General features: G+C 46.8%; 1 protein-coding gene across 1 annotated transcript in view; it reads left to right on the forward strand.

Moving 5' to 3' along the window:
• Positions 1–8,737: 8,737 nt before the first annotated feature.
• The window catches only part of HCN2 (hyperpolarization activated cyclic nucleotide gated potassium and sodium channel 2), a 67,170-nt gene continuing 49,707 nt past the window's right edge, over positions 8,738–26,200 (forward strand). Inside the window, exon 1 of the mRNA XM_063289289.1 lies at positions 8,738–9,108. Coding sequence (XP_063145359.1) covers positions 8,738–9,108 — 371 coding nt within the window. The remainder of the gene's footprint in view (positions 9,109–26,200) is intronic.

Below are 26,200 nucleotides of genomic sequence, written 5' to 3' on the forward strand. Positions count from 1 at the left end.
GCGAATCCGATGTTCTAAGGATCAACACACCACTGGAACCTGGAATGTAAGATCTATGACCCAGGGCAAATTGGATGTGGTTATTGGTGAGATATCAAGATTAAAGATAGACATTTTGGGCGTCAGTGAACTGAAATGGACTGGAATGGGCCACTTCACATCAAATGACCACCAGATCTACTACTGTGGACAAGAGGACCACAGAAGAAATGGAGTAGCCTTCATAATTAATAGTAAAGTGGCTAAAGCAGTGCTTGGATACAATCCAAAAAACGATAGAATGATCTCAATTCGAATTCAGGGCAAGCCATCTAACATCACAGTGATCCAAATATACGCCCCAACCACAGATGCTGAAGAAGCTGAAGTAGAGCAGTTCTATGAGGATCTGCAGCACCTACTGGACAACACACCTAAAAGAGATGTTATTTTCATCACAGGAGACTGGAATGCTAAGGTGGGCAGTCAAATGACACCTGGAATTACAGGTAAGCATGGCCTGGGAGAACAAAACAAAGCAGGACATAGGCTGATAGAATTTTGCCAAGACAACTCACTCTGCATAACAAACACTCTCTTCCAACAACCTAAGAGACGGCTTTACACATGGACTTCACCAGATGGACAACACCGAAATCAGATTGATTACATCCTTTGCAGCCAAAGGTGGCGGACATCTATACAGTCGGTAAAAACAAGACCTGGAGCTGACTGTAGTTCCGATCACGAACTTCTTCTTGCACAAGTTAGGATCAGACTCAAGAGATTAGGGAAGACCCACAGATCAGCTAGATATGAGCTCACTAATATTCCTAAGGAATATGCAGTGGAGGTGAAGAATAGATTTAAGGGACTGGACTTAGTAGATAGGGTCCCGGAAGAACTCTGGACAGAAGTTCGCAACATTGTTCAGGAGGCGGCAACAAAATACATCCCAAAGAGGAAGAAAACCAAGAAGGCAAAATGGCTGTCTGCTGAGACACTAGAAGTAGCCCAAGAAAGAAGGAAAGCAAAAGGCAACAGTGATGGGGGGAGATATGCCCAATTAAATGCAAAATTCCAGAGGTTAGCCAGAAGAGATAAGGAATTATTTTTAAACAAGCAATGAGCGGAAGTGGAAGAAGACAATAGAATAGGAAGGACAAGAGACCTCTTCCAGAAAATTAGAAACATTGGAGGTAAATTCCAGGCAAAAATGGGTATGATCAAAAACAAAGATGGCAAGGACCTAACAGAAGAAGAAAAGATCAAGAAAAGGTGGCAAGAATATACAGAAGACCTGTATAGGAAGGATAACAATATCGGGGATAGCTTTGATGGTGTGGTCAGTGAGCTAGAGCCAGACATCCTGAAGAGTGAGGTTGAGTGGGCCTTAAGAAGCATTGCTAATAACAAGGCAGCAGGAGACGATGGCATCCCAGCTGAACTGTTCAAAATCTTGCAAGATGATGCTGTCAAGGTAATGCATGCTATATGCCAGCAAATCTGGAAAACACAAGAATGGCCATCAGATTGGAAAATATCAATTTATATTCCCATACCAAAAAAGGGGAACACTAAAGAATGTTCAAACTATCGAACAGCGGCACTCATTTCACATGCCAGTAAGGTAATGCTCAAGATCCTGCAAGGTAGACTTCAGCAATTCATGGAGCGAGAAGTGCCAGATGTACAAGCTGGGTTTAGAAAAGGCAGAGGAACTAGGGACCAAATTGCCAATATCCGCTAGATCATGGAAAAAGCCAGGGAGTTTCAGAAAAACATCTATTTCTGTTTTATTGACTATTCTAAAGCCTTTGACTGTGTGGACCATAACAAATTGTGGCAAGTTCTTAGTGGTATGGGGATACCAAGTCATCTTGTCTGCCCCCTGAAGAATCTGTATAACGACCAAGTAGCAACAGTAAGAACAGACCACGGAACAACGGACTGGTTTAAGATTGGGAAAGGAGTACGGTAGGGCTGTATACTCTCACCCTACCTATTCAACTTGTACGCAGAACACATCATGCGACAAGCTGGGCTTGAGGAATCCAAGGCTGGAGTTAAAATCGCTGGAAGAAACATTAACAATCTCAGATATGCAGATGATACCACTTTGATGGCTGAAAGCGAAGAGGAACTGAGGAGCCTTATGATGAAGGTGAAAGAAGAAAGTGCAAAAGCTGGCTTGCAGCTAAACCTCAAAAAATCAAGATTATGGCAACCAGCTTGATTGATAACTGGCAAATAGAGGGAGAAAATGTAGAAGCAGTAAAAAACTTTGTATTCCTAGGTGCAAAGATTACTGCAGATGCTGACTGCAGTCAGGAAATCAGAAGACGCTTAATCCTTGGGAGAAGAGCAATGACCAATCTCAAAAAAATAGTTAAGAGCAGAGACATCACACTGACAACAAAGGCCCGCATAGTTAAAGCAATGGTGTTCCCCGTAGTAACATATGGCTGCGAGAGCTGGACCATAAGGAAGGCTGAGAGAAGGAAGATCGATGCTTTGGAACTGTGGTGTTGGAGGAAAATTCTGAGAGTGCCTCGGACTGCAAGAAGATCAAACCAGTCCATCCTCCAGGAGATAAAGCCAGACTGCTCACTTGAGGGAATGATACTAAAGGCAAAACTGAAATACTTTGGCCACATAATGAGAAGACAGGACACCCTGGAGAAGATGCTGATGCTGGGGAGAGTGGAGGGCAAAAGGAAGAGGGGCTGACCAAGGGCAAGGTGGATGGATGATATTCTAGAGGTGACGGACTCGTCTCTGGGGGAGCTGGGGGTGTTGGCGACCGACAGGAAGCTCTGGCGTGGGCTGGTCCATGAAGTCACGAAGAGTTGGAAGCGACTAAACGAATAAACAACAACAACATAAATGTATGAGAGCCAGTATGGTGTAGTGATTAAGGTAGCAGGCTAGAAACCAGGAGGCTGTGAGTTCTAGTCCCACCTTAGGCACAAAGCCAGCTGACTTTCTCTCAGCCCCAGGAAGTAGGCAATCGCAAATCATTTCTGCAAAACCTGCCAAGAAAACTGCAGGGACAAGTTTAGGCAGTGTCCTAGAATCGGACACAATTGAATGGATTAAAAAAATGTATATATTGTTTTATAGGCACTTGCCCCAAGTATCTTACAATCTACAGGTCTTAGCAGAAGAGAATTCTGGTGGTGTATAAATGAAATAAAGGAGGGAAACGGAGCTGGGATTAAAAAAAGGAATTTATTTCAGAGCTAGTTATAGTGATATTGAAATCCTTCCTGAATTGGTCTCATCCTTTACAAACAATCATCTGTGATCACATCCTGTGGCAGTAAGTTCCCCAAATTATTTTGTTGAGGATGGATTAGAGTTTCCTTTTGTCAGGCCAAGAACTACATCACAGGGAGATGCGTGGGGCTGTCAGAGATGGTCAGGAGGATCCTGCTCTGGGGGTTGTACTAGATGACCTCTAAAGTTCCTTCCTATGACTCCAAAGTCATAAATCCTTTTTAGTTGCCTGCTGACACTGGCTCTTTCTGAACGAAAGCCATGCCAATTCACACCAGTGCTCTCCTCCCCCTCTTGCCCGGAACGCTGCGCTGTCTGCATCACAGACATGAACAATCACTCACTCTCTCTCACACACACACTCACACAGTCACAACCGCCACAGCCTCAGCACGTTACTCTCCTTGTCGTTCGGCTCATTATCCACTAGAGACCCGGCTGAAACACGGACTTAGGGGACAGCTGCCCAAGGAAAGGCAGACAGCGGGACGTGCCGAGCAAAACCAAGCAGATCCACCGCACTGCATACGCAGCTGGCAGTCTAATGCGTCTTTTTCCACCCGGAACAAGGCTGTGGGAATGAGAGGCTGCGTGGGCAATGGCTGATTTGAGGTGAAGTCAAGCCAGGGCAGCCCTTTGGCACGGCCTGGTAGAATTCCCTGCCACAAGACGTAGGCTCAGAGGGGAGATGGTGTTAGATCCGATCCGATCCAAAGCGGGCATAAGAGGTATCTGTTTGGAACGGGTCAAAGGCACAGGTCGTCCAGCTGCAACCAGCTAAATAAAGGTGGGGAATCTGCCACCCAAGCCTCCTCCTCATGGTTGCAAAAAATAAAAATAAATAACTAATGGTGGCATCTTTTCGGAAGTGAGGTGAGCAGTATTAAATGAACCGCACAGTCTGTGCTCTAAAATAGGCTTTGCAATAGCCAAAGATGGTGGAGTCCTTGGTGCTTTCTGAGCTTGGTGGTTTGCTTGCCGATGTTTCGTTGCCCAACTAGGCAACATCTTCAGTGCACTGAACATGCTACCTAGTTGGGTAATGAAATGTCTGCAAGCAAACCACCAAGCTCAGAAAGCACCAAGGACTCCACCGTTCAACCCTGAGCTTCAGAGATTCGCTTCTTTTATAGCCAAAGAATATTTCCCCCATTCCTTCCAAGCTCTGAAAAGCAAGTGCTTAAAAATACTGACTGGAGCCCAGTCACTTTGCATCAGGGCCACACCCATTTTGCCCACACACAAACACAGAGTATTTTAGGCATAGCCGAAGCTTGCCCATTCCTAAACTAGATGTTCCTAGAACGTTGGACACGAAGCCACCTGATCTCTTCCCCAAACTGTTATTTTGGAGGTGTGTCGTCCGATCTCTATTCATTTGAGCCATTTCTATCCTTCCCTGCCATCAATGGATCGAACTCAGTTTAAAGCAACTAATGGCCACTTCCACAGCTCACAGCCATGAGTACTAGAAGTTAATCTGGGGTTGAACATAAGGCCATTTTCTTTTGTTTGCCTTGCCCCAATGGCCAGGTTTATGGAAGATATTTTGCACCTGGGAACATTCTAACTGAATTTTCCTTCTTAATACTGCACAGCATGGAACAGGCAAGCTTTTTCATTTTTCTGGGCTGTGTGCTGGAGCCATACCCAGGTAGTGAAAGCCAATATGGTATCATAATGATGGTGCTGGTCTAGAAGTGGGAAGACCCAGGTTCTAGTCTTTCTCCAGCAGAGATGCTCATTGGCTGATTGTGGGTCAGTCCCTCCCTCTCAGCCCAAGAGCCAATCAGGAGTACTCCAGTGGAGAAGGGGCTGGATGAGGAGTGGGGAGACCCTGGTTCGAGTCCCTCTTCAGCCAGAAAAGCTCATTGGTTGACTCTGGGGCAGTCCCTCCCTCCCATCCCAGTCTGGGCTTTGTGGGGCAAAACAGGAGGAAGGAAAGGTATGGGTGCTGCCTCAGGTGGGATATACTGCACATCTAACAACGGTTAGGCTTTAAATGTATTCCTCAGCACCAGATTTTTAAGGAAATTAAATTCAAATTAAAATTGGGGTGGGACTGTGTCTCACCTACAGGCCACAGCTAACGTACCTTTCCTGGCAGCTGAAACTACACTTGTGGCACAATGCGTTTTTCGTTTTGGGGACCCTGCAAATCCAGAAATGACCCCAAGGCAAGTTAGTGGAAGAACTGCGATGGTCGCGTTCCTGCGTCTCAGCTAAGCCATAAGCCATTTACGACCTGCAACGGCTGGATTCAGTTGACATGCTAAACCCTCATATTCTTAAGCATAGTTTAGGGAATTTATCACATGGCCTGGCTTTGCACCATACACGGAGCCACAAACTAATCAAGTCCACTGCAGCCTCCCAATTTGTGCAAACACAACATAAAACCTACAACAAATCTTTGGAAAGTAATGTCTCCTCAACTATACTATCTGTAAAATGGGAGTTAAAACAGAGATAAAAGTGGAAGCTTCTGGGTGATCTTAATACTGCGCAGCATGGAACGTGCAAGCTTTTTAATTTTTTTCTGGGCTGTGTGCTGGGGCCATAGGGTGACTGTAAAAAGGATAATATTTGTGGAAATATGTAAATAAGAATAGAAACAAGAATAATGAAAACAGACGTATTTTCCAAAATATATTAATGGCTTAAGGCTGACTTTTTCTTCCCTCATTTTGCTTAAAAATTGGAAATGACTTCTCATTTGCATTTTAAATTTAGCTGAACTCCACCTCGGGTCTTGAGAGTATTACGGGCTGTGACATTAATATGATTCTCGTTTGGCATCCCTGGGGCTGTCTAAATTAGAAGAGAAGGAAACCGGTTTCTCCTCATGGGGCAGTATTATCCAAGCCCCCCAAGTTCACAGCACTTTCTGAGTGCAGCAATGGTATTCACTCAGTTTGATCTGATTGCTCTCTGCAAATGTAATCCAATTTACTAACTTGCTATTTTCGGCCCTGACTGGCCATTTGAGCCTCACTTTGGAACAAGAAAGAAAAAGAGGCATTGTCTTCTCCATCCTGAATCCCTCCCTATGTTGGCTGTGGCTGATAGGTGTGGCAGCCCAGACCCGGGCAATGCTGTAGGTAAACTGAACCAAGATGGTCGTTCAGCATCTGAAGGAAGATCCCTTCTCCTAATGGGTAACCACGGTTAGAGTCCACCTTTCATTCTTTCTTCTTCCTTTTTTTTAAGCTACTGAAGGCAATTTAGAAAGAAAAGGGTGTGAATTCTTATTTCGTTCAAAAACATATTGGGTGGCTTTGTACCTACCTTATAGGGCTGTTGCATGATTAAATAAGCTAGTGTTTCTCAACCTCGGCAACTCACTCCCTTTGTCCCCGCAATTTCATTTTCCTGTGCTGCCATTTGTTTCTCCTTCCTCTGGGCCCGTTTTTCTCCTCTTCCTTTCATCTCCCCACATGTTCCCGCTTAGCGTCTTCTCTGTTGTGTTCTTGCCCTTTAGAAGAGCCTCTGAAGAGCTTGTCTGATGTAACGGTCCGTGGGAATGGCCCTGGGAGACAGGAGGGTGAGCCGCAGACTAAAGAACTGTTATGCAAAAGGGATCCCAGCCCACAGAAGGGAAAGGGACGTGGGAAGCATCTCAGAAGGGACCCTCCCTAGTTCTCTGGAAAGTAAAAGTAAAGCAGGGAAGAGGTATTTTCAGACTTGCAGGATTCTGTTACTGCAACCTTACAATAAAGGGAGCGTCAGTACTCACAGTTGGTGCTTCTTGTCTGGACTACCTTGAAGGGCTGACACCTGCCTTTCTGAAGTCATTAAAGACCTGCCTTTTTTCTTCAGTCCTTGGTTTCAGGAGCTGGATGAGGATTGGATAAGCTCCCAAGCCCCCACCTGGAATTTACAGGTAGTCCTCGATGTACAACCATTCATTTAGTGATCGTTCAAAGTTATGATGGCGCTGAAAAAAGTGACTTGTGACTGGTCCTCGCACTTACGACTGTTGCACATCCCTGTAGTCATGTGATCACAATTCAGGTGCTTGGCAACTGGCATGTATTAACAACAGTTGCAGCATCCTGGGGGTCACATGATAACCATTTGTGACCTTCCCAGCTGGGCTTCCAACAAGCAAAGTCAATGGGGGAAGCCAGATTCGCTTAACGACCATGTGATTCACTTAAAGCCACCCAGAGTCACTGGTTTGAGATGCGCATCTATATAAATTAAATAAATAAATACCACAGAGATTCGCTTACCAATCACAGCAAAAGGTTGTGAAATTGCGCACCACTCACTTAATGACCACCTTGCTTAGCAACGGAAGTTCCGGTCCCCATTGTGGTTGTAAGTCGAGGACTATCTGTACTGTATATGTTTGCATGTTCTGGTTTTGGACTGTTCTTGTATTTGATTACATGGTTTTGATTGATTTATTGCTGTTACTGATGATGCGCACTGCCCGGTGTGTGCTGAACAGGTGGCTATATAAAGAATGCCAATAAAGAAATGAAGTGAACGCTTCCATGTCTTTCTCCTCTCATCCTTCGTCCTTCTCTTTGCTCATGGCCGCCTTCTTTCTTCGGACTCTTGTCCCACGCAACTTCTTCCTGACCTAACTTCCACGTCCCCTTTCCTTCGTCCCCCCACCTTCGCCCGCTGCCCTTCGCACTCGCCTCTCCCCCTCCCCTCCCTCCCCTGCCTGGGGCCCGTTGCCAGCAACCCCCTTGCCTATCGTCCGCGCCCTTCTTCCTCCGCAGCCGCCGCCCCCCCGTCTGTTTTTCCCACCCCTCGACTTCCCCTCCTCTTTCCCCGGGGGGGTGGTCTCCCAAGAGGTCCCGGGCGGCAGGCCGCGTTCCCCCCGCGCGCGTGCTGAGAGCGCCGCCGGCGCCCGGCTCCCCGGCTCCGGCTGGGGCCAGCCCAGAAAGCCGGCGACGGGGACGTGCCCGGGGGAAGCCCGGGCGGGTCGGACTCGGCCTTCCTCTTCCCTCCCTCGGCCGCCCCTTGCCCCCTCCCCTGCCCTTCTCCCCCCCTTCCAGGTGCCGCCCCCTCCCCTCGTCCTTCTTCCCCCTTTGGAGTCGCCCCCTCCCCTCTCGACCTCTTCCCGCTCCGCCCCTCCCTCCCCCTCTCCCCGCTTCCTTCCTCCCCCTCCTCTCCCCTCCCTCGCCTGCTTCCCCCCTTGACCTTTGACTCCCCCCCGCCGCCGCCTCTCCTCCTCCGCGGCCCCTCCTCCGGGCTGCTGGGCTCCACCCCCGCCGCCGCCGCCGTCGCCGCTGCCGCATCCCGGCGCGCAAGCGGCTGCTCGGGTCGGGGCGCCTTCAGGTCCAGCATGCGGAGCGGAGGCAGCGGCTCCGGCGGCGGCGGCGGCGGCGGGGGTACGGCTGCGGCCACTGCAGCACCGCCGGCAGCTCCGCCGGGGGTCCCCGCCGCCCCCGCGGGCGCCTCGCCGTCGCAAGAGGAGGGCGCCAAGAGGACGCTGCTCTCGCTGCAGCGCGGGTGCACCATGGGCGGCCGCGCCGGCAAGGGGGGCTCCCCCAACGGGGAGTGCCGCCGCGGGGACGAGGGGGGCCCCGACCAGCCGCCGCCGCCGCCGTCCCAGCCCAAGGTCTCCTTCTCCTGCAGCACCGAGGGCGGCGGCGGCGGCTCCCCGAAAGCGGCCGAAGAAGGCGCCGGCGGGGCCGAGGCGGGGCCGGTCGGCGGGGAGCCCCGCGGCAGCCAGACGAGCTTCATGCAGCGGCAGTTCAGTGCGATGCTCCAGCCGGGCGTCAACAAGTTCTCGCTGCGGATGTTCGGCTCGCAGAAGGCGGTGGAGCGCGAGCAGGAGCGGGTCAAGTCCGCCGGCGCGTGGATCATCCACCCCTACAGCGACTTCAGGCAAGGCGCGGGGTCCCTGCCGCGGGGGGGCGGGCCGGGCGGCCGGCTTCGGCCCGGCTGGCGGCGGCGGGGAGCGTGGGAGGGGGCCGCGGCCGCCCCCTGGACGGGTGGAAGCTTCTCCTCCGCCCGACTGAAGCAGGGAGCCCCCTCAACCCATCGGGCGGGGAGGAGGTCACTGGCCTGCCGCGATTGCAGACCAGGAAGGGAACTTCTCCTCAGTCCCTTGCGAGGTTGGCCTTTCAGAAGAAGTAAGGGAGGATGAGCTTTCTGCAACTTTCGGCCAGGCAGAGTTTTTCCCTCTCCCCTGATGGGGGTTGGGGCGGAAGGCCGGAGGTCGTTACCTTAGGGTAGGATCCGAGGCAGCTACCCCACCCCAGAAGAGGGGCAGTTCAAGCTGATAGCCCGACGCTGCATCCCCCCCTTGGTTTCAAGCAAGGGGGAAGAGCCGCTGAGACCTCAGTTGCAGCGGGCATGAATCAGATCAATCCACCCCTCTCTCTGGGCATGGAAATCCAAGTGGAATCTGTGCAGCCCGGTTGGGGCAAAGCACAACGGTGGGACAGGTGGTGGTGGGGGGAAACGGTCATTCTTTCTGTCGTGCGAAGGATTGGTAGAAAAAAGGCTAGACTCCTGGCCAGCCCAACAGAGGGGCGAAAAATCCGAAAGAGGTGGAGGTGACAATTGAGGCAAAATTGGGCACAGTGACAAAAGGGAGGAAGAAATTTGGGCAGCGTCTGTGATGGATTCCAGAAAGGCAAGGCAGAGATCTTGGGCGAAGGGAAGGAAACAGTTTATTTCTTTATTAGGAGGACAGCTGCCCTGGCTTTCAGGCTGGCCTTTTCCTTTTTACGGATTTTTAGGCAGGGGCTTAAAGCCTGTTGCTTTACCCAAGTCTCTCTGAAGTTATTGTTTTGATTTGTATTTTGCATTTCCTAACTGTTTTATGCCACCAGTGTTGTTTTTAAAGAGGGTTTTGTTGTATCTTCAGGGAGTGGGCAGCATATTGGTTTTCTAAATAAATTATAGATATATGCCTCAAGCCAAGGCTAAGATCTCCTTTGAGCTGCTCCTGTGGTTGTTTTAATACAAGCCAGGAACAGATGAAAGAGGAAATAGCTGTCAGGACACCTAACTGGGGTTCAGGACAAGTAATAGAACCCTTTTAACCTTACCTTTTATCTCTCAAGCAAGTGAGAATTCTCAGTTGGGGTTGTGGAATGTCAGGATCAGATTCACAATAGTAACTTATGGGGTAAAGCCCTTTTTCCTTGGATCTTGTGAGTTATATACTTCCAAGAGAGACACCTGCAAAAAAAAGTTAGATTTCCAGAGCTATTTCCTAACTGGGAATGCTTCGTACCATTTCCAACTTGCTAGTGAATAGTTTGGGATCGCTTTCATGGATTGCACTAAACCACGGTTGGTGAATGAACCCCGCTGAGCCAGACTCACAAAACAGCTAAGACATAAATCTTGGTTTACAGGCATGTTAAACTAGAGCCGAGCTAATGTCATGTGGCTTAGAGTGGCCCGTGAACGCAGCATGAAACTTGAAAGACAGCATAGCATAACACCAGATGGGGTTAAAAAGAGGTTGTTTTTTTTAAAGTCCCATTTTGAACTCACTGTTACGAATTTATTGGAGACTGAAAATTCTCCTTAATCTCTTGCCAGTTATCCAGATAGCTAGATTGCAGTCAGTCTTCTGAGCAGTGCTACTGTATGCCATAAATTTTGTGCATTAAAGCGCATTCACTGTTCGCTGCATGGGAGACTTACTCAGAGTGAATCAAACCCCAGTTGGTGGGGTTCACACAACAGGCTAAACCATTCGACCAAGGTAAAAAATAATCTTGTGGCATTGCAAAGATTACCACAAAGCACCTGCCTTCCTTCCAGATACTGTTGGGCCACCCTCATGATCCTCTGCCTTTGCAGCATCTGGGGATTATGGGGTCCAGCACATCTGAGGACTTGGAAAAGGCTGTCACAAGCTTTTTGTGGCCTGTAGTTAAGCTGTTAGTCTGTAAACTACTGCAAGATTCTTCGTTGCTTTGGGTGATACAAGGGAAGCACTTTTTGGCTGCTGGGATAAACAGTTTCAGAAGCCAATTGGAAAGAAAACCTGAAGGCTCTTTCAAGTAATATCTGGGGAGGGTGCTTGGAAGGGAGGCAAACACTGACAGAAGTATGGTTAATGTTCATTGTCCTTCTCTATATCAATTTTAGCTTGGGAGATTTTAAATCTAGGATACAGGTATATGTGTGTGTGCCTTCAAGTCAGTCTTGGCTCCTGGTGGCTGCCTGCATGAGTCCCTGCAGTTTTCTTGGCAAGTTTTTTGGAAGTGGTTTGCCATTGCCTTCTTCTTCCTAGGGCTGAGGGAGAGGGACTGGCCCAAAGTCACCCAGCTGACTTCGTGCCTAAGGCAGGACTAGAACTCACGGTCTCCCAGTTTCTAACCCAGTGCCTTTAACCCCTACACCAAACTGGGATATGCTGTAGATTTATGTTGCTGGAATAGAGGCTTAGAATTATAGTTCAATTCTTCCCTTCTGTGGGCTGCCTCTTGGCAGTGTTGACAATAGTACCCATCTCCCAGAATCCACACTGCCAATTTGCTGGCAAAGATCTATGGGAGAAGTAGTCCAACCCTTCAGGGGGAGGGGCATGGTTGAAGTCTGTTTTCAGTTTGAAGCTAGAAATGTTAAGGTTAGTAAAGGTGACCTTATGGGGTGGGGTGGGAATAAAAGTCAATACTTTCAGTGGGGTTCTTCTGGGGAGAAAGGATGTTAATTAAGTACTTCACTTTAAATGACTTAATCCCCAGAAAAGCCAAGACTAGAAGAAGCAGATTTGATGCAACTTTCAAATCAAGTCTTTATTACGGTCATAGACCAGAATATTGATGTAACTTGAATGTTGTAGTTATTAAAGAAAGGACGTTGGTAGTTTCATTATTATGATGCACTGGAACAGTGTTTTTCAACCTTAGCCACTTTAAGATGTGTGGACTTCAATTCCCAGAATTCCCCAGCCAGCTTGCTCCTCCTAGAATTCTGGGAGTTGAAGTCCACACATCTTAAAGTGGCTAAGGTTGAGAAACGCTGCGCTGGAAGATTGTAGCATCAGTCATTGTCAGGGTTTGCTTTGAGGAAGAGACCACATTTAGTGACTTTCCCAAAGTGGTCCTTCGAGAGCTGTTGGATCCTAACTTGTATAATTTGCATCAAGCAGATCAGGAGACAGTTAGAGGATTGAATTAAGACCAGCAAGACTGAAACGGAAGTTCACAGCCTTTGAAAACCCACTGCCCGTGTTAGCATGACACATACTCCCTAAACCTGGATCAACCAAACACCGTTACTGTGTTCATATGCTACACACAAACTAATGTTCCCTGTTATGGCTTAACATAGTTCACAAAACTTGCCAAGATTCCCATCATAGGCTGAAAAACTCAGCCAACCTAGGTTAGCATGTTGGGTGAACACCGCCTTAATTTGTGCAAAAGTCCATCCAATAATTGCACTCGGAATAATTTCAGGCAAGGTTAAATCTGGTTAAGCACCCTGGTACTAGTTGTGAGATTCCCAGTAAGTATCGGTGGGTGTGGATGGTGGTGCCACATCTGGGGAATGGGTAAATACTCCTTTGCAGACATTCTAATAATTCCCTCTGTTGGGATGTGGTTACAGCTTGGGGCAAAATGCCCACATTGGGAAAAACGGAAAGTGCCACATCTGGACCAAGGAGTCATCCAGATGCAGTTTAATTTGTAATTGTTTCAAAAATCTAACCTGGGTGAGTGTGAGGGGAATTCAGAGTTCAACAGGGTGCCAGATTTTTTCTAGCAGCAGCAAGGGGTTACTGGCAATAAAAAGAATCTAATTTCCCAGCACTTCAGCTTTGTCATTCTACTTTTTTTCCCCAAAAGGGCTGGTTTGTGCCTAGGAGAATATTCCATTCTGAGAATTGGGGACGTTTGCATACAGTTCAGGGGCCTGCTTAGAGATATAACTTGGATTGGCTGCTCGTGGGGAGTGTGGGAGCGAAAAATTTGGAGAGCGCCAGCTTGGAGAAGTTGGGAAGAGTTTGGTGCAATTGCTGAGACGGGACCAGCAGACTGACCTCAGACAGGGAGGAAATGAAGGCTATTCTTTCTAGGAAAGCTTCAGAAATGGAGAGGGGTGGGGGTGGCAGTTAAGTGACAGGGAGGACCCCAGTGCATTGTGAAGTCCCTGGAAAACAGTGGCCTGTGATTAGCTGCTGACTAAAGTTTTTTTTTAAAAGTCAGTTTGGTGTAGTGGTTAACGCAGTGTTTCTCAACCTTGGCCCCTTGAAGTTGTGTGGACTTCAACTCCGAGAATTCCCCAGCCAGCCTTGCTGGCTAGGGAATTCTGGGAGCTGAAGTCCACACATTTTCAAGGGGTCAAGGTTGAGAAACACTGCGTTAAGGCATCAGGTTAGAAACCAGGAGACTGAGAGTTCTTGTCCCGCCTTAGGCACAAAGCCAGCTGGGTGACCTTGGGCCAGTCATATTCTCTCAACCCTAGGAAACAGGCAATGGTGAACCACTTCCAAAAAACCTTGCCAAGAAAACTGCAGGGACTTTTCCAGGCAGGCATTCTCTGAGAATCAGACATGATTGAACAGATTAAAAAAAAAAAGTTAAAATGCTTGTTGCTTTTTAATGAGAGAAAGCACAATGGGGTAAGAGGTCTGAGAGCTGTGTGCTTCCTCTCCTCCTCTGCCCCCCCCCCAAACCTGCTCCCCACTATGAACTGGCAAGGGGGGAAATGGTTGCAACCACCCTAGGGGCAGTTTATCCCCTCCCTCCCTCGCTCTGTGAAATTTACAGCTGGTTCGGATTTCTGGATTGCAAATGGTCCCTCAATTATTGCAATGCCACCTTTGAGAGGGGCAGCAGGTGCCCCTTTTATAATGGAGGAGGGAGGAATCCATTTTGACTTGGCCTTGGAAGCAAGGACATTCCTCCCCCCCACCCCCGTGGTTTTTTTTCTTTCTTTCCATCCTTAGAAGGTGACAGAGCTGAGAGGCGGGAGGAATAATGAGCAAGTCTTTTGCTGCAAAGCAAACCAGGATGGCTGGGGGGTGGGGGGGGAGCTTGGCAGTGCTGTCAGTTTTGGGGGAAGAGCAGTGAGCAAGAAATATGGTTGTTTGCTATGAAATCCCTCTTCCCCTCATCTTAAATTCTCTTCAACTGCCTGTAAATCAGTTTGTGTGCATGTTGGATGGACGGTTTTGATGGCTCGGTTGCTATTTCTGTAGCAGACTTACAGATGCCAACCTTTTTGGCATCTGGAGCTGTTTTAAGTTCGCTGCACTTTCAGCTGCCACTATTTTGGAGGTGGGGCGGTGGTAGGATTCCTCCCAGGCCTACAACAAGCCCGGAACTCTTGGGGTTTGAGACAGCCTGGGTCGTGCCTTTTAACCAGAAAAAAATTATTCAATGAAGGAAATTTAAGGGGGCTGCCCCCCAGTGCTCTCTGCTTATGGTCATCTGATCCCCCCCTCCCTTGCTTCCTTCTCCATCTCATCATCCCCCACCTTAGATCAACTGTGCCTTGAATTTTGGGAACCAAAGCATTACATTTTGCATCTGGAGGGAGCTGGAGGTGATGAACGGGCAAAGAAACAATATCATATGCCAAGGTTATTTGGCTGCTCAAGAAACATCTCTGGCTTCCAGAGTTAAATATCGCCAGTTACAGAAGGAGGTCGTGGCAAACCACTTCCACCTTGTTACTAAGAGAACGAGGTGGCTCTGTCTGTGAAATCAATCTGACTCCAGAGAGGCTTTTAAAGTGCTTTTTTTTAAGCTACTGAAGGCAATTTAGAAAGAAAAGGGTATGAATTCTTATTTCGTTCAAAAACATATTGGGTGGCTTTGTACCTACCTTATAGGGCTGTTGCATGATTAAATAAGCTAGTGTTTCTCAACCTCGGCAACTTTAAGATGTGTGGACTTCAACTCCCAGAATTCCCCAGCCAGCCATGCTGGCTGGGGAATTCTGGGAGTTGAAGTCCACACATCTTAAAGTTGCCAAGGTTGAGAAACACTGAAATAAGCCATGTGTTCCACACTTAGTTCCTTTCTTCAAAAACGAATTGGTGATACTCCTGCTGCTGCTGCTGCTAGTAATAATAATATAGAAGACAATGGTTAAATGTCCTTCAGTCTCTTTCCAGAGACGGGGGGAAACCGCTTATGTCCTTGAAACTGTCGTCAAGGCCACTCTGCACAGGATCAGGAATGCTATTCCTTAGTATTAATGTAGTATTGGAAAGAGGAGGGATCTGACTTAAGGACAGGCACAGCTATACACCCCGACTCTTTCAGAAACTCAACCCTGCATTCAGGCATGTCAAAGATTCGGCTGTGAAGAGTTGTCCCTTGAAAGGAAGGTCTATTCTCTGTTGCCCCCGAGGGCAGAACCAGAGTCAGTGGAATAAAATGTCCCACAAAGAAGGAGATTCAGGCTAGACATGAGAAGGAACTTTTTGACTGTACGAGCCAGGGGAACAGACTGCCACATGAAATAGCAAATTTTCCTTCTCTGGACCTCTTCCAACAGAGGCTGGATGATCACCTGCCAGAGAGGCTCTAGTGCAGTGTTTTTCAACCTCAGCAGCTTTAAGATGTGCGGACTTCAACTCCCAGAATTCCCCAGCCACCCATGCTGGCCAGGGAATTCTGGGAGTTGAAGTCCACACATCTTCAAGGGGCTGAGGTTGAGAACCACTGCCCTAGTGAAATTTTTCTTAAACTTTTTTTTTCCTCTCAGGACGCCTTCCCATTTTTGAAAATTATGGAGGACTCCAAAAAAGCTTTTGTTCGTATGGGTTATATTTGTCGATATTTACCGTATTAAAAATTAAAATTGACGCCTTTGCTGCCACTGCTGCTTCTCGTGATTGTTGGATGGGATTTTAATATTATTTCTCAGCATAGGCTGGCAAGTCATTTTGATTTCATGGACCCCTGAGAAGAGGGTCTTGGGGGACCCCCAGGGGTCCTAGGACCACACTTTAAGAAATACTGCTCTGGTGGATCCCACACTGGGTATGGCTGGACTAGATTAAGGTCCCTTCCCGTTCTCTGATCCTTTGACTTGATCCTGTTTGCTGTACTGCAACAAGAATTCATACTTAAGCAAGCAGTGTGCCTGATGCAGGACACAGAAATCACTCCTAGATACATGCCAAGCCCAAGGTTTAAATCTTAGGCCTCATTCTCTTCCTGTTTGGAGCCAATGGGTTCTGCGTTGTGCTTTTCTGCAGCCTTGGGACTGGAGGATGCTTGCCTGATAGTTACTGCCATGGGTCTATTTGTCTGGAGCGGTGCTGGTTCTCCTGTGCCCCCTTCAGTTCTTAGGTGGAGAAGATTCAGCCATGTTGTAAAAGTTGCTCACTTTATCTGCCTTTCCCCCCCCCCCTTGTTTTGGTTGCTCCCCTTGAGAGTCAGATCTGTAAAATGGGCATTGCATCGGGGTGATGAAGGGAGAACCTTTCAAGATGATCCCATTTGAGAAAAAGTGGATGTGTTTGGATTGTTTTCTCTTTTAGTTTGTGAAAAAGCCCGACATTTGGGCCTACAGATACTTGTTGGTGACCCTGAATGTATCTCTTGGTGTTTTACTGACATTTTTGGAAGGCTTGAGATGGCCAATTTGGATGGATGCAGCTTTTTCATAGGTATCTCTTATGCAAGTAACATAACCTCTTCTCTCTTTACATTTTTTAAAAATGTTACTGGCTGTCATTCTTGTATCAGTGCATTCCACAAATGTCCTCTAAAATATACAGTGATTTTTTTTGTTTATTTATCTGCTTTTGCTTTTATACTAACTGAATCTGCTGCCAGTCAACTTCTCTCTCAAGCCTTCTTTGCTATTATCCTAGAGGCTGAAAAGATTGCCTTCCAAGAACCGACAAATCCGGCACTCGGAGCTCTTTTTAAAAAACGATTGTATCTCCCTCAATGTAAAGATGACAAGATTAGGGATTTAGGCAGCGAGAGATGTGTACAATCCAAAATGGACTGATTTGAAAAGTGACACATTTGTGGGAATTATAACAAGTTGTCTCTGGGGGTATTTTTCTGCTCTGGAAAGCTAAAGTTGTCTTTGGGGGAAACAACCAACACCGAGTGATGATATGACAGCAAAAGCCGTTGGATGCAGGCTGGGAAAGCCACAGTTTCTTGAATGTGGCTGAAATGAAACTCCCTGCAGCCTCAGCCAGTGGTGAAGGATGCTGGGAGTTATAGTTTTCCATCCCTGTCCTTGGTCTTAAGCTTCAGGGGGTGCAATGCTAGTGAAGGAACCATAGCTGGTGAGTCTGACTCTATTGCTAAGGAAGTCACACACACACACACACCAGACCAGACCAACTTAGTCCTGTTTGTCACAGCTGTTCCTTCCAACACTTTTTGACAGTGTTTCTCCCTAGCCTGGATTCCTCCATCTTTTGAGGGGTAGGAAATCTTCCAGGGGCCAAGGGTCATCCTTGCCATTGGAGACAGGAGTGGTTGAGATCCCATTGCACTGTGGGGCAGGACCGTTAGAGGGGGGATGTCCTTCTTCCCTCGTTTCCCACTTTTTCTTGCATTGTCATTGCCACCCGGATTCCTTCCTTCTTCTCTCCCTCCCACTTCTTCTCGAGGCACCTATTTTAGAGCTGGCTTTACAGTTTTCATGTTTTCCCTCCTCAAAGTGACAGGTATTGTTAATTTTCAGCGGGGAAGGTCAGAAGAGCCTCCCTGATATTTTTGCATGGAGTGCAATTAGCTGATGAATGTTTGTAGAAGAAAATCCACACAGGCCTTTAAGGAAGACAGCAGTAGGTGCCTGTGAACTGGGTATTTTACCTGGAATTGTGAATCATAGAATTCTGGAGTCAGAAGGGATCCCAAGGATCACCTAGTCCAACCCTTCCGCAAAACCAATTAAATCTTCCTTGAGAAGTGATTGTGCAACCTCTTCTTACAAACCTCCAGAGCTGGAGAAACTACAGCCTTCACAGGTAGGCTATTCTATTGTTCTACAGATCTTCTCAGGAGGAAGTTTTTCCTTACGTTTAAGGAAAGTAGCTGCAACTTATAACCTGCTATTTCTGGTTCTAGTGTCTATGGCAAGGAGTTCCTGATCATATTCCCTATGAGGGATTGATTTATTATGTGTCATCAAGTTGTTGTCTACTCTTAGTGACCACATTTTCTCCATGATGATCTGTCCCTAACCTGGTCCTTCAGGCCTTCAGATGGTGCACCCGTCACTCCTATAACTGAGTCCATCCTCCTTGCTGCTGGTTGTCCTCTTCTTCACTTCCCTTCCAAGTTTCCAATCATTATAGACTTCTCAACAGAGTGAGGTATTCATGTTGATTGACTGACTATGTGCCACGAAGTTGGTGGCGAGTCTTAGAGGCCCCTGGAGAAGGACCTTCTCCAGGATGATCTGTCCCAACTTGGCCCTTCAGGTCTTGCTGTAACTGAGTCCATCCCCCTTGCTGCTGGTTGTCCTCCTCTACTCTTTCCTTCCACCTTTCCCAGCATCAGAGCCTTCTCCAGAGAGTTGGGTCTTCACATCATGTGTCCAAAGTAGGATAATTTGAGCCTGGACATTTGTGCCTGCAGTGAGAACTCTGGGCTGACTTGTTCTGTGCTCCATTAATCTCTCTTTATGGACCTGAATGATCATGTCAACCCTTAATCTACTTTTCCCTTGAACAACCCAGTTTACCTTTCAGCTTATCTTCATTAGGTGTGTCCTCCAGTTTCTGTACCATCTCCAGTGTACTTTCTGAATTCCTCCTTTAGAACTCAGAGTTAAAGTTGACTTGGAAGCTAAGGATCAGGCACTTTGGAGAAACACCACTACGTTCTGTAGCATCCTTTAAAGTAGCAAGGTGTCTTCTGCATGTTTTGGATTTTACTTTCCATCTGCTGTGGGCATCTTGTCCAGCACAAGTGATTGTGGGTATCTTAGTCCCCAGACTGCTTGCCTCTGGTTTAGAAGATTTGCCCATTACTGTCATGGAGGTGACTTGAGATTAAACTACAACATCTGAATTAACAATAGTTGGGTTCCTCTACAAGAAGCTGCTTTAAATCAAATCAGATTGGCTGGGTTCCCATACTGTGTTAAGCTGTAACATGGGTGGTTTGGTACTGTGCTGTGAACCACTTCCTGTGGTTCACAACCATAGCTTATGATTAATGTGCTATCTGCACTCAGATAACTATGGTTCGTTCAATTCGCTATGATGAAATTGTGGCTGAGCATGATGCGCTAGCCTTGTTTGCCCCTCTAGCCTAGGGGCATGCAACTTTTTAGGCCAAAACCCACCTTATAGGTTAGTGTTTCTCAACCTCAGCAACTTTAAGATTTGTGGACTTCAACTCTCAGAATTCCCCAGCCAGCCATGCTGGGAGTTGAAGTCCACGCATCTTAATTTTTCTGAGATTGCAAAACATTGTTATAGTGGGTTGCATTAAAACAGGTACGGACAGGACACAGAAGTAGGTGGAGTCAAAACAAAAACCCAGTTTATCGTCTGAATTAACTGAAATACTAAATTAATTAAACACAGCAAACCGAATCATTCTCCATATATTTATTAATAATTCCCCTTCCATCCGTTAAGAAATACAGAATATACTTTTGCGTGGCTTTTAGAAGGATACTTTGGCCAAAACCACAAAAAAGTCAGTCTGTAGCTTGCTTGTATCCCAAGGATGCTATTTTCTTCACCCCAACTTTCTGAGGCAGAGAGAGGTCTTCCCATTGACCGAATGCTTTTGGCAGAGATTTGGACCGAACTGTTCTAAAGGGGAATCCGGGTGAGTCTATGACAGCCAAACACCAGGAGGAGTTTGATAGCAGCTTTTCCGACTAACCCGTTTTATTAAAAAAGCATAATCTTTCATGAGCTGCAGCAAATTTTATCAGGCTCCTGGAGTGGTACAACAGATGCTGGATTTAAATTGGGAAGGGGGACACAGGTTGGTTATGCAGAGGATGTAGCTTGTGGGGGGGTGGGGTGGCAAGAGAGTGTAAGAACCTCGTCAACCATCAGTTGTAATGTGTTAAAAACCCGTAGTGTTTGTTGACACCTGTGATAGCCTGAAACCTTTCGATGTTGGTGAATGAAGTAATCTCTCAGTCAAGATTCTGTTTTCCAGAGTGTTTTTTTTATCGTATGACGTAGCAGTTCGGTGTTCATGCTGCTTTTTTCTTGCTGGGAAATCCTTGTGAGGTCCAGCTGCCGGATGTGTGGACTGTTTAGCCGTGACAAGTCACATTGCCCGGGGTGCACCACAAGGAGGCTGGTCTACATTGCACCAGTTGGGTTGAGAGAGAGGGACTGGCCCAAGGTCACCCAGTCGGCTCTCATGCCTAAGGCGGGACTAGAACTCCCATACCACGCCTGATTGGCTCTTGGGCTGAGAGAGAGTGTCTGGGCCAAGGCCACCCAGCCGGCTTTCATGCCTAAGGCGGGACTAGAACTCTCATACCACGCCTGATTGGCTCTTGGGCTGAGAGAGAGTGGCTGGGCCAAGGCCACGCAGCCGGCTTTCATGCCTAAGGTGGGACTAGAACTCTCATACCACACCTGATTGGCTCTTGGTCTGAGAGTGAGTGGCCCAAGGCCACCCAGCCGGCTTTCATTCCTAAGGTGGGACTAGAACTCCCATACCATGCCTGATTGGCTCTTGGGCTGAGAGAGAGTGGCTGGGCCAAGGCCACCCAGCCGGCTGTCATGCCTAAGGCGGGACTAGAACTCCCATACCACGCCTGATTGGCTCTTGGGCTGAGAGAGAGTGTCTGGGCCAAGGCCACCCAGCTGGCTTTCATGCCTGAGGCGGGACTAGAACTCTCCTACCACACCTGATTGGCTCTTGGGCTGAGAGAGGGACTGGCCCAAGGTCACCCAGCTGGCTTTCAGGCCTGAGGCGGGACTAGAACTCACAGCTTCCTGGTTTCTAGCCCAGTGCCTTAACTACTAGACGAAACTGGCTGTCTTTCAAAGTGGTTACAGGTAGTCTTTGCTTAATGACCACAACTGGGACTGGCATTTTGGTTGCTAAGCGAAGTGGTCATTAAGCAAATCTGACCCGATTTTACAACCTTTTTTGCAGTGGTCGTTAAGCAAATCACCATGGGCATTAAGCGAATCACGCGGTTCCCCATTGATTTTGCTTGCCAGAAGCTGGCTGGGAAGGTTGAAGATGGCAATCACATGACCATGGGACGCTGTGACGGTCATAAATGTGAACCGGTTGCCAAGCGCCCAAATCGTGATCACCACGTGACTGCGGGGATGCTGTGACAGTCGTAAGTGTGAGGACTGTCGTAAGTGTGAGGACGGTTGCAAGTTGATTTTTTCAGCACCGTTGTAAATCTGAACTGTCACTTAACTAATGGTTGTTAAGTGAGGATTCGCTGTACTTATCCATGCGCACATGCATTGTCAGGAGATTGTCTGTTTCTCCAGTAGCAAAGACCAGGGTTGTCTTTCTCAGAAGCTCTCTGTATTGACTTGGAAGCAACAACCTATTTTTGTTCAGTACTTGTAGAGAATTCTGGCTCATTGCTGATGAACTTCTAGTGATATCTCTGTTGTCTGCTAACTTGATTAGCTGAATTAATCCAGAATGAACAAGAAAAATCAAAACTTCCTCTCCATTGGAACCCAGATCCTAGCTGCAGCTTGCCCAACAAACCAAGAATAGCAAACTAGGAAGATTTCAGGAATAACCGGAAGTGGTTTTTTTTCTGGCTTAATTTAGACATGCCCACTGGTTGGAGGAGCCAAACAGGGGCAGGTTGACTCGATTATATGAACAAACAGTCTATCTCTGGCCATTAAACCAGGCATTTTGGCTGGCAGTTGTCATCCAGCATGGCATAAGTCATGCACTGTGATGGAGAAGAAAAAACATGCTCTGCGGAAGCAGAGTAAGATTATTAAGCAGGCATGAACAATTAATAGCTGCCTCTTTGCCTAACTCTCTTTGAATCTGATCGGCATAATGGAATCTGTGATGATTTCTTTCCTGCTCTTAAGGCTAAAAAAAAAAGAAATTAGCATCCGTGTTGCTGCAGTCATTCAGAATCTTTCACAGTGAGTGGCCTTGCTCATTCCCAGCATGAAGGAAGGGGCTGTCGTTTTCCTGCAGCATACTTAAATATAAAAAAGCATGGCATTATGAGGAAGCTGGTAGATTAAGCAAGCATTATCATGTAGGAAGCTCTAAATCCAATTTGAAAGGAAAAAAAACAGGGGGAGGGGGATTGGACTGTCGCAGCTTCTGCTAGAAAATATATTATAGGAATTTTGGCAGCATAGGAATAAAAAAGATTATCCGGCCCCTTGGATGCAGGAATTGTAAAACTGGAGCATTTGCAACAGATGGCTACTCTGCCTCGTCTTCTGCTGGTTAAAATATTCTCCCTAATGACAATATATAGTCTTCTTCTCCATAACATCTAACTTCCAACCATCAGCAACACCTCTTCTGTGATGGCCCTTTAGAGCAGTGTTTTTCAAGCTTGGCCACTTTAAGACGTGTGGACTTCAACTCCCAGAATTCCCCAGCCAGCATGGCCAAGCTTGAAAAACACTGCTTTAGAGATTTGAAGACCAGCACTCTCAATGATTGAAGTCTGAAACAAGAGATCTGGAATGAAGCTTTGGCTAGCACTGATTGGCTATGTTTGGAAAGGTTCAATAAACGAAGGGAAGGGCAAGTTTAGAGCAATAAACACACATGCAGTAATTAAGAATTTAGAAAGAAAACATGGACATCAGAGTATTTGATCTGCTAGTTAGGGCACCTATAGAGCAGTTAGGAAGCCGGCTCCCCACAGCGGGATGGAGCAAGTTTCTGTGCCTTCCGTTTTAAATGTTTCATTTGTCTGCAGCCTCAGCTTGATGGCTCTTATCCTTCCAAAGTTAATTTTAGAAAGTGCACCTTTGTCGATTGGCAAACAGGAGATGGGGATGGTTTCTCCCCTTGGATTTCTCTGATCATCTTTGGCAAGCTTTTAACACATAGATTTGTATGCCATTAAGCTGGGCTAGAAATTGGGCCTGTAGAGGTTTTACTCTGGGCTTGGAGCAGATTTGCACAAGCAAATTTGTCAGCTGATGGCCAGGAGTCATAAAAGTGTCAGGTGGAGGGGGTGGGGGACCGTGGAGGGTGGCTCATCAAATCCCTCTGTGACAGTTTCCCCAACAGATAGCATCGGTCTGAATATCAGCAGTGAAGGAAAATACGTCTCCTTGCAAGCAGATCTTTTATATTGGCAGACAACTCAGATCATTAGCCACTTGCTTCACAGCTGAACTTGCTTTCACTACTTCTGCGAAATTTCCTGCCTTTGCTTGCATTCACACAACATATCCCAACCCATAAGGAATTGAACCAGAATTTATTCAATGAACCCAGTTGCTTGGGTTCACGCAACACGCTTGAACTATCAAGTACTGTAGTGACAGGAACTGGGTTTGCTGAACACATGCACAACTTAGCCCGCTCTGTGTTAGGCTTGCACGTGGGGTGGACTCAACCCTTGGTGGAGCAAGCAAATCCATTTCATCTGAAGTCTCTTTCCCATTTGAACATTGCAACAGCTTTTTGAGATAGATTGGGTAGCAAAAGTCAATATGTGGCATTGCTGGACCAAAATCTTACTGGGGAGCAGATTATGGCCTTTGTCCTGTGGAACCTGTTGATGAGTTAGGGTTACCCTGATGGTTTTCAGAAAGCTAGCAAGACTAAGTGGTTTTGGATAACTTTTGGGAAACAGAAGCAGGCCCCTAGGTTTAGGGATTTAGTTACTTCTTATAGTGAATGTTTTATTGTCTTGTTCTTATTCTGTTTTAAAGTTTATATTCTTAACCACTAGGAATCTCTGATTATAGTGGCATACAGATATGAGAAATACAGTATCTTTATTTATGATCAAAGATAAGGCACACATTTGTAAGACTCTGTCAAACTCTAAAGAGAGTCTGTCCCATCCATGGCATTATGTTGAATAATCTGTGTTGCATTTTCACAGCAGCTCTGTAGATGTTGCCTACTCTGTTATGTGATATTTAATGTCCAAAAGGAGCAGAATGATCCAAAATTCCTCTACCTCTCTGAGTATTCCAGCAGTAGAGAGATAACGTATTATAAATGAAAGTCCTTATAGGTAGTCCTCGCTTAACAACCACAATTGGGACTGGAATTTCAGTCGCTAAACAAAGCAGTCATTGAGCAAATCTGACCTGATTTTACGACCTTTTTTGCAGCAGTCGTTAAGCAAATCACCATGGGCATTAAGCGAATCATGCGGTTCCCCATTGATTTTGCTTGCAAGATGCTGGTCAGGAAGGTCAAAAATGGCGATCATGTGACCATGGGATGCTATGATGGTCATAAATGTGAACTGGTTGCCAAGTGCCCAAATCATGATCACATGACTGTGGGGATGCTGTGACAGTCATTAAGTGTGAGGACCGGTTGCAAATTGATTTTTTCAGCACTGTCATAAGTCTGAACTGTCACTAAGTGAATGGTTGTTAAGCGAGGACTATTTGTATAGGAAGGGAAGTATGAATAAAGTCGCCATCTTCAATTCTGTGTCTGAATGAGGTTTCTAAGTTGGGCCTTTCTGCTACTGCTCTAAATTCAAGATTGCTGGTCGCTCTACTCCCATTGTCTGCTAAATAGCATGATTGATATATCAGTAAGGAACCAAGTGTGCTGTGGAGGCTGCTGGGAAATGTGGTAGGGCGTGCACTAAATTTAGCCCCATGTTGGCTTACAAGACTTTATAGGCACATTCTTCCAGCCCAGCATTAGCTACTCTGAAGAGAGAAGAGAATCTGGGGAACAAACCTGAATGTTTCATGCACTTTGCCACACCGTTCCTGCGCACGAGCAGGCTGTGTGCGCCCTACAGCGCAGCCCCATTCCATTGCAGCTGAGTAATGCAGGGGAAGATTGTACTTAGAGGCAAATCTGTGTGCCATTTCTAATCTCCAGAGCCCCAGTTGGTTCCAAGAAAGCCCAGGGAGCTGGATGTGATTTGGAGGGTGTTTTTTTTTTTAAATGTTCATTGGACAACCTGGAGAATCTTTAAAAAGGGTAGTCAGCTTCCTTGTGTGAGAAGCGTAAAATGATAGAGGGAGCATCTGTGCATGCAACATGGGCCTGCCGTACTACGATTCTGTTTTGGTTCCAGATTCATATGTTGGTTAATAAAGTTTTGGAAAAAGTAATCAAGTCTGGAGGTGATTTTGACATAGGTACCAGAAACATTATTTATTTAGATTTTGGCACCGCCTGACTCCTGAACAACTAAGAATAGCTCACAGGATAAAATAGAATATAGATAGAATAACATAAATAAAAAATACAATAAGAGAAATAACACAGCAGTCTCAGCAACTTTAAGGTATGTGGACAGCTCTGGAATTTGTCAAATAAATAAACAAATAAACTCCCAGAATTCCCATTGGCCAGCATGCCAATGAGGAATAGTCAACTCCCTTAAAAATAAACCAAGATTCTCGTCCTCATGGTTCTGAGGACTGCCTTAACTTGAGCGAAAGCACTGTTCTGTTTGACTTGGCATTGTCAGCAGTAGCCTGCAGGGTCCTTCAGGATATCAAAAATGGTCTTTTTCCCCCCTACCCCCTGGTCTTGCTTGAAGATGCCTGGAAATTGAAGCCGGAAGCATCTGCAATGGAACAGGAGCTCTATTGCTGAGCGGTGACTTCATTCGCTGAGGGACATTTCACTTCTACTGTGGGAAACGTTTTGCGTTTGAACTGACTGGGCTCAGAATGAGCTGTTCCAGCGCACTGGGGATGTTCTGAGCTTGTTCAAGCATGTGAAGCTTGTGCATGTGAAGCAGGTTGGAACAGCCTGCTTCAGAACCACTGCGATTCCTGTTTCAGTTGCTTTGCACCCTGCTCATAATTGCCCCTTTTGAAAAACTCAACCGATCAGATTGCACCCAACGCAGAAACCCAGCAGAGCTGGCCGTGCATAAAGTCCTTCAGTTTTTT

The sequence above is a fragment of the Candoia aspera genome, chromosome 1 (genome assembly GCF_035149785.1).
Source record: "Candoia aspera isolate rCanAsp1 chromosome 1, rCanAsp1.hap2, whole genome shotgun sequence".
NCBI classification, from domain to species: domain Eukaryota; kingdom Metazoa; phylum Chordata; class Lepidosauria; order Squamata; family Boidae; genus Candoia; species Candoia aspera.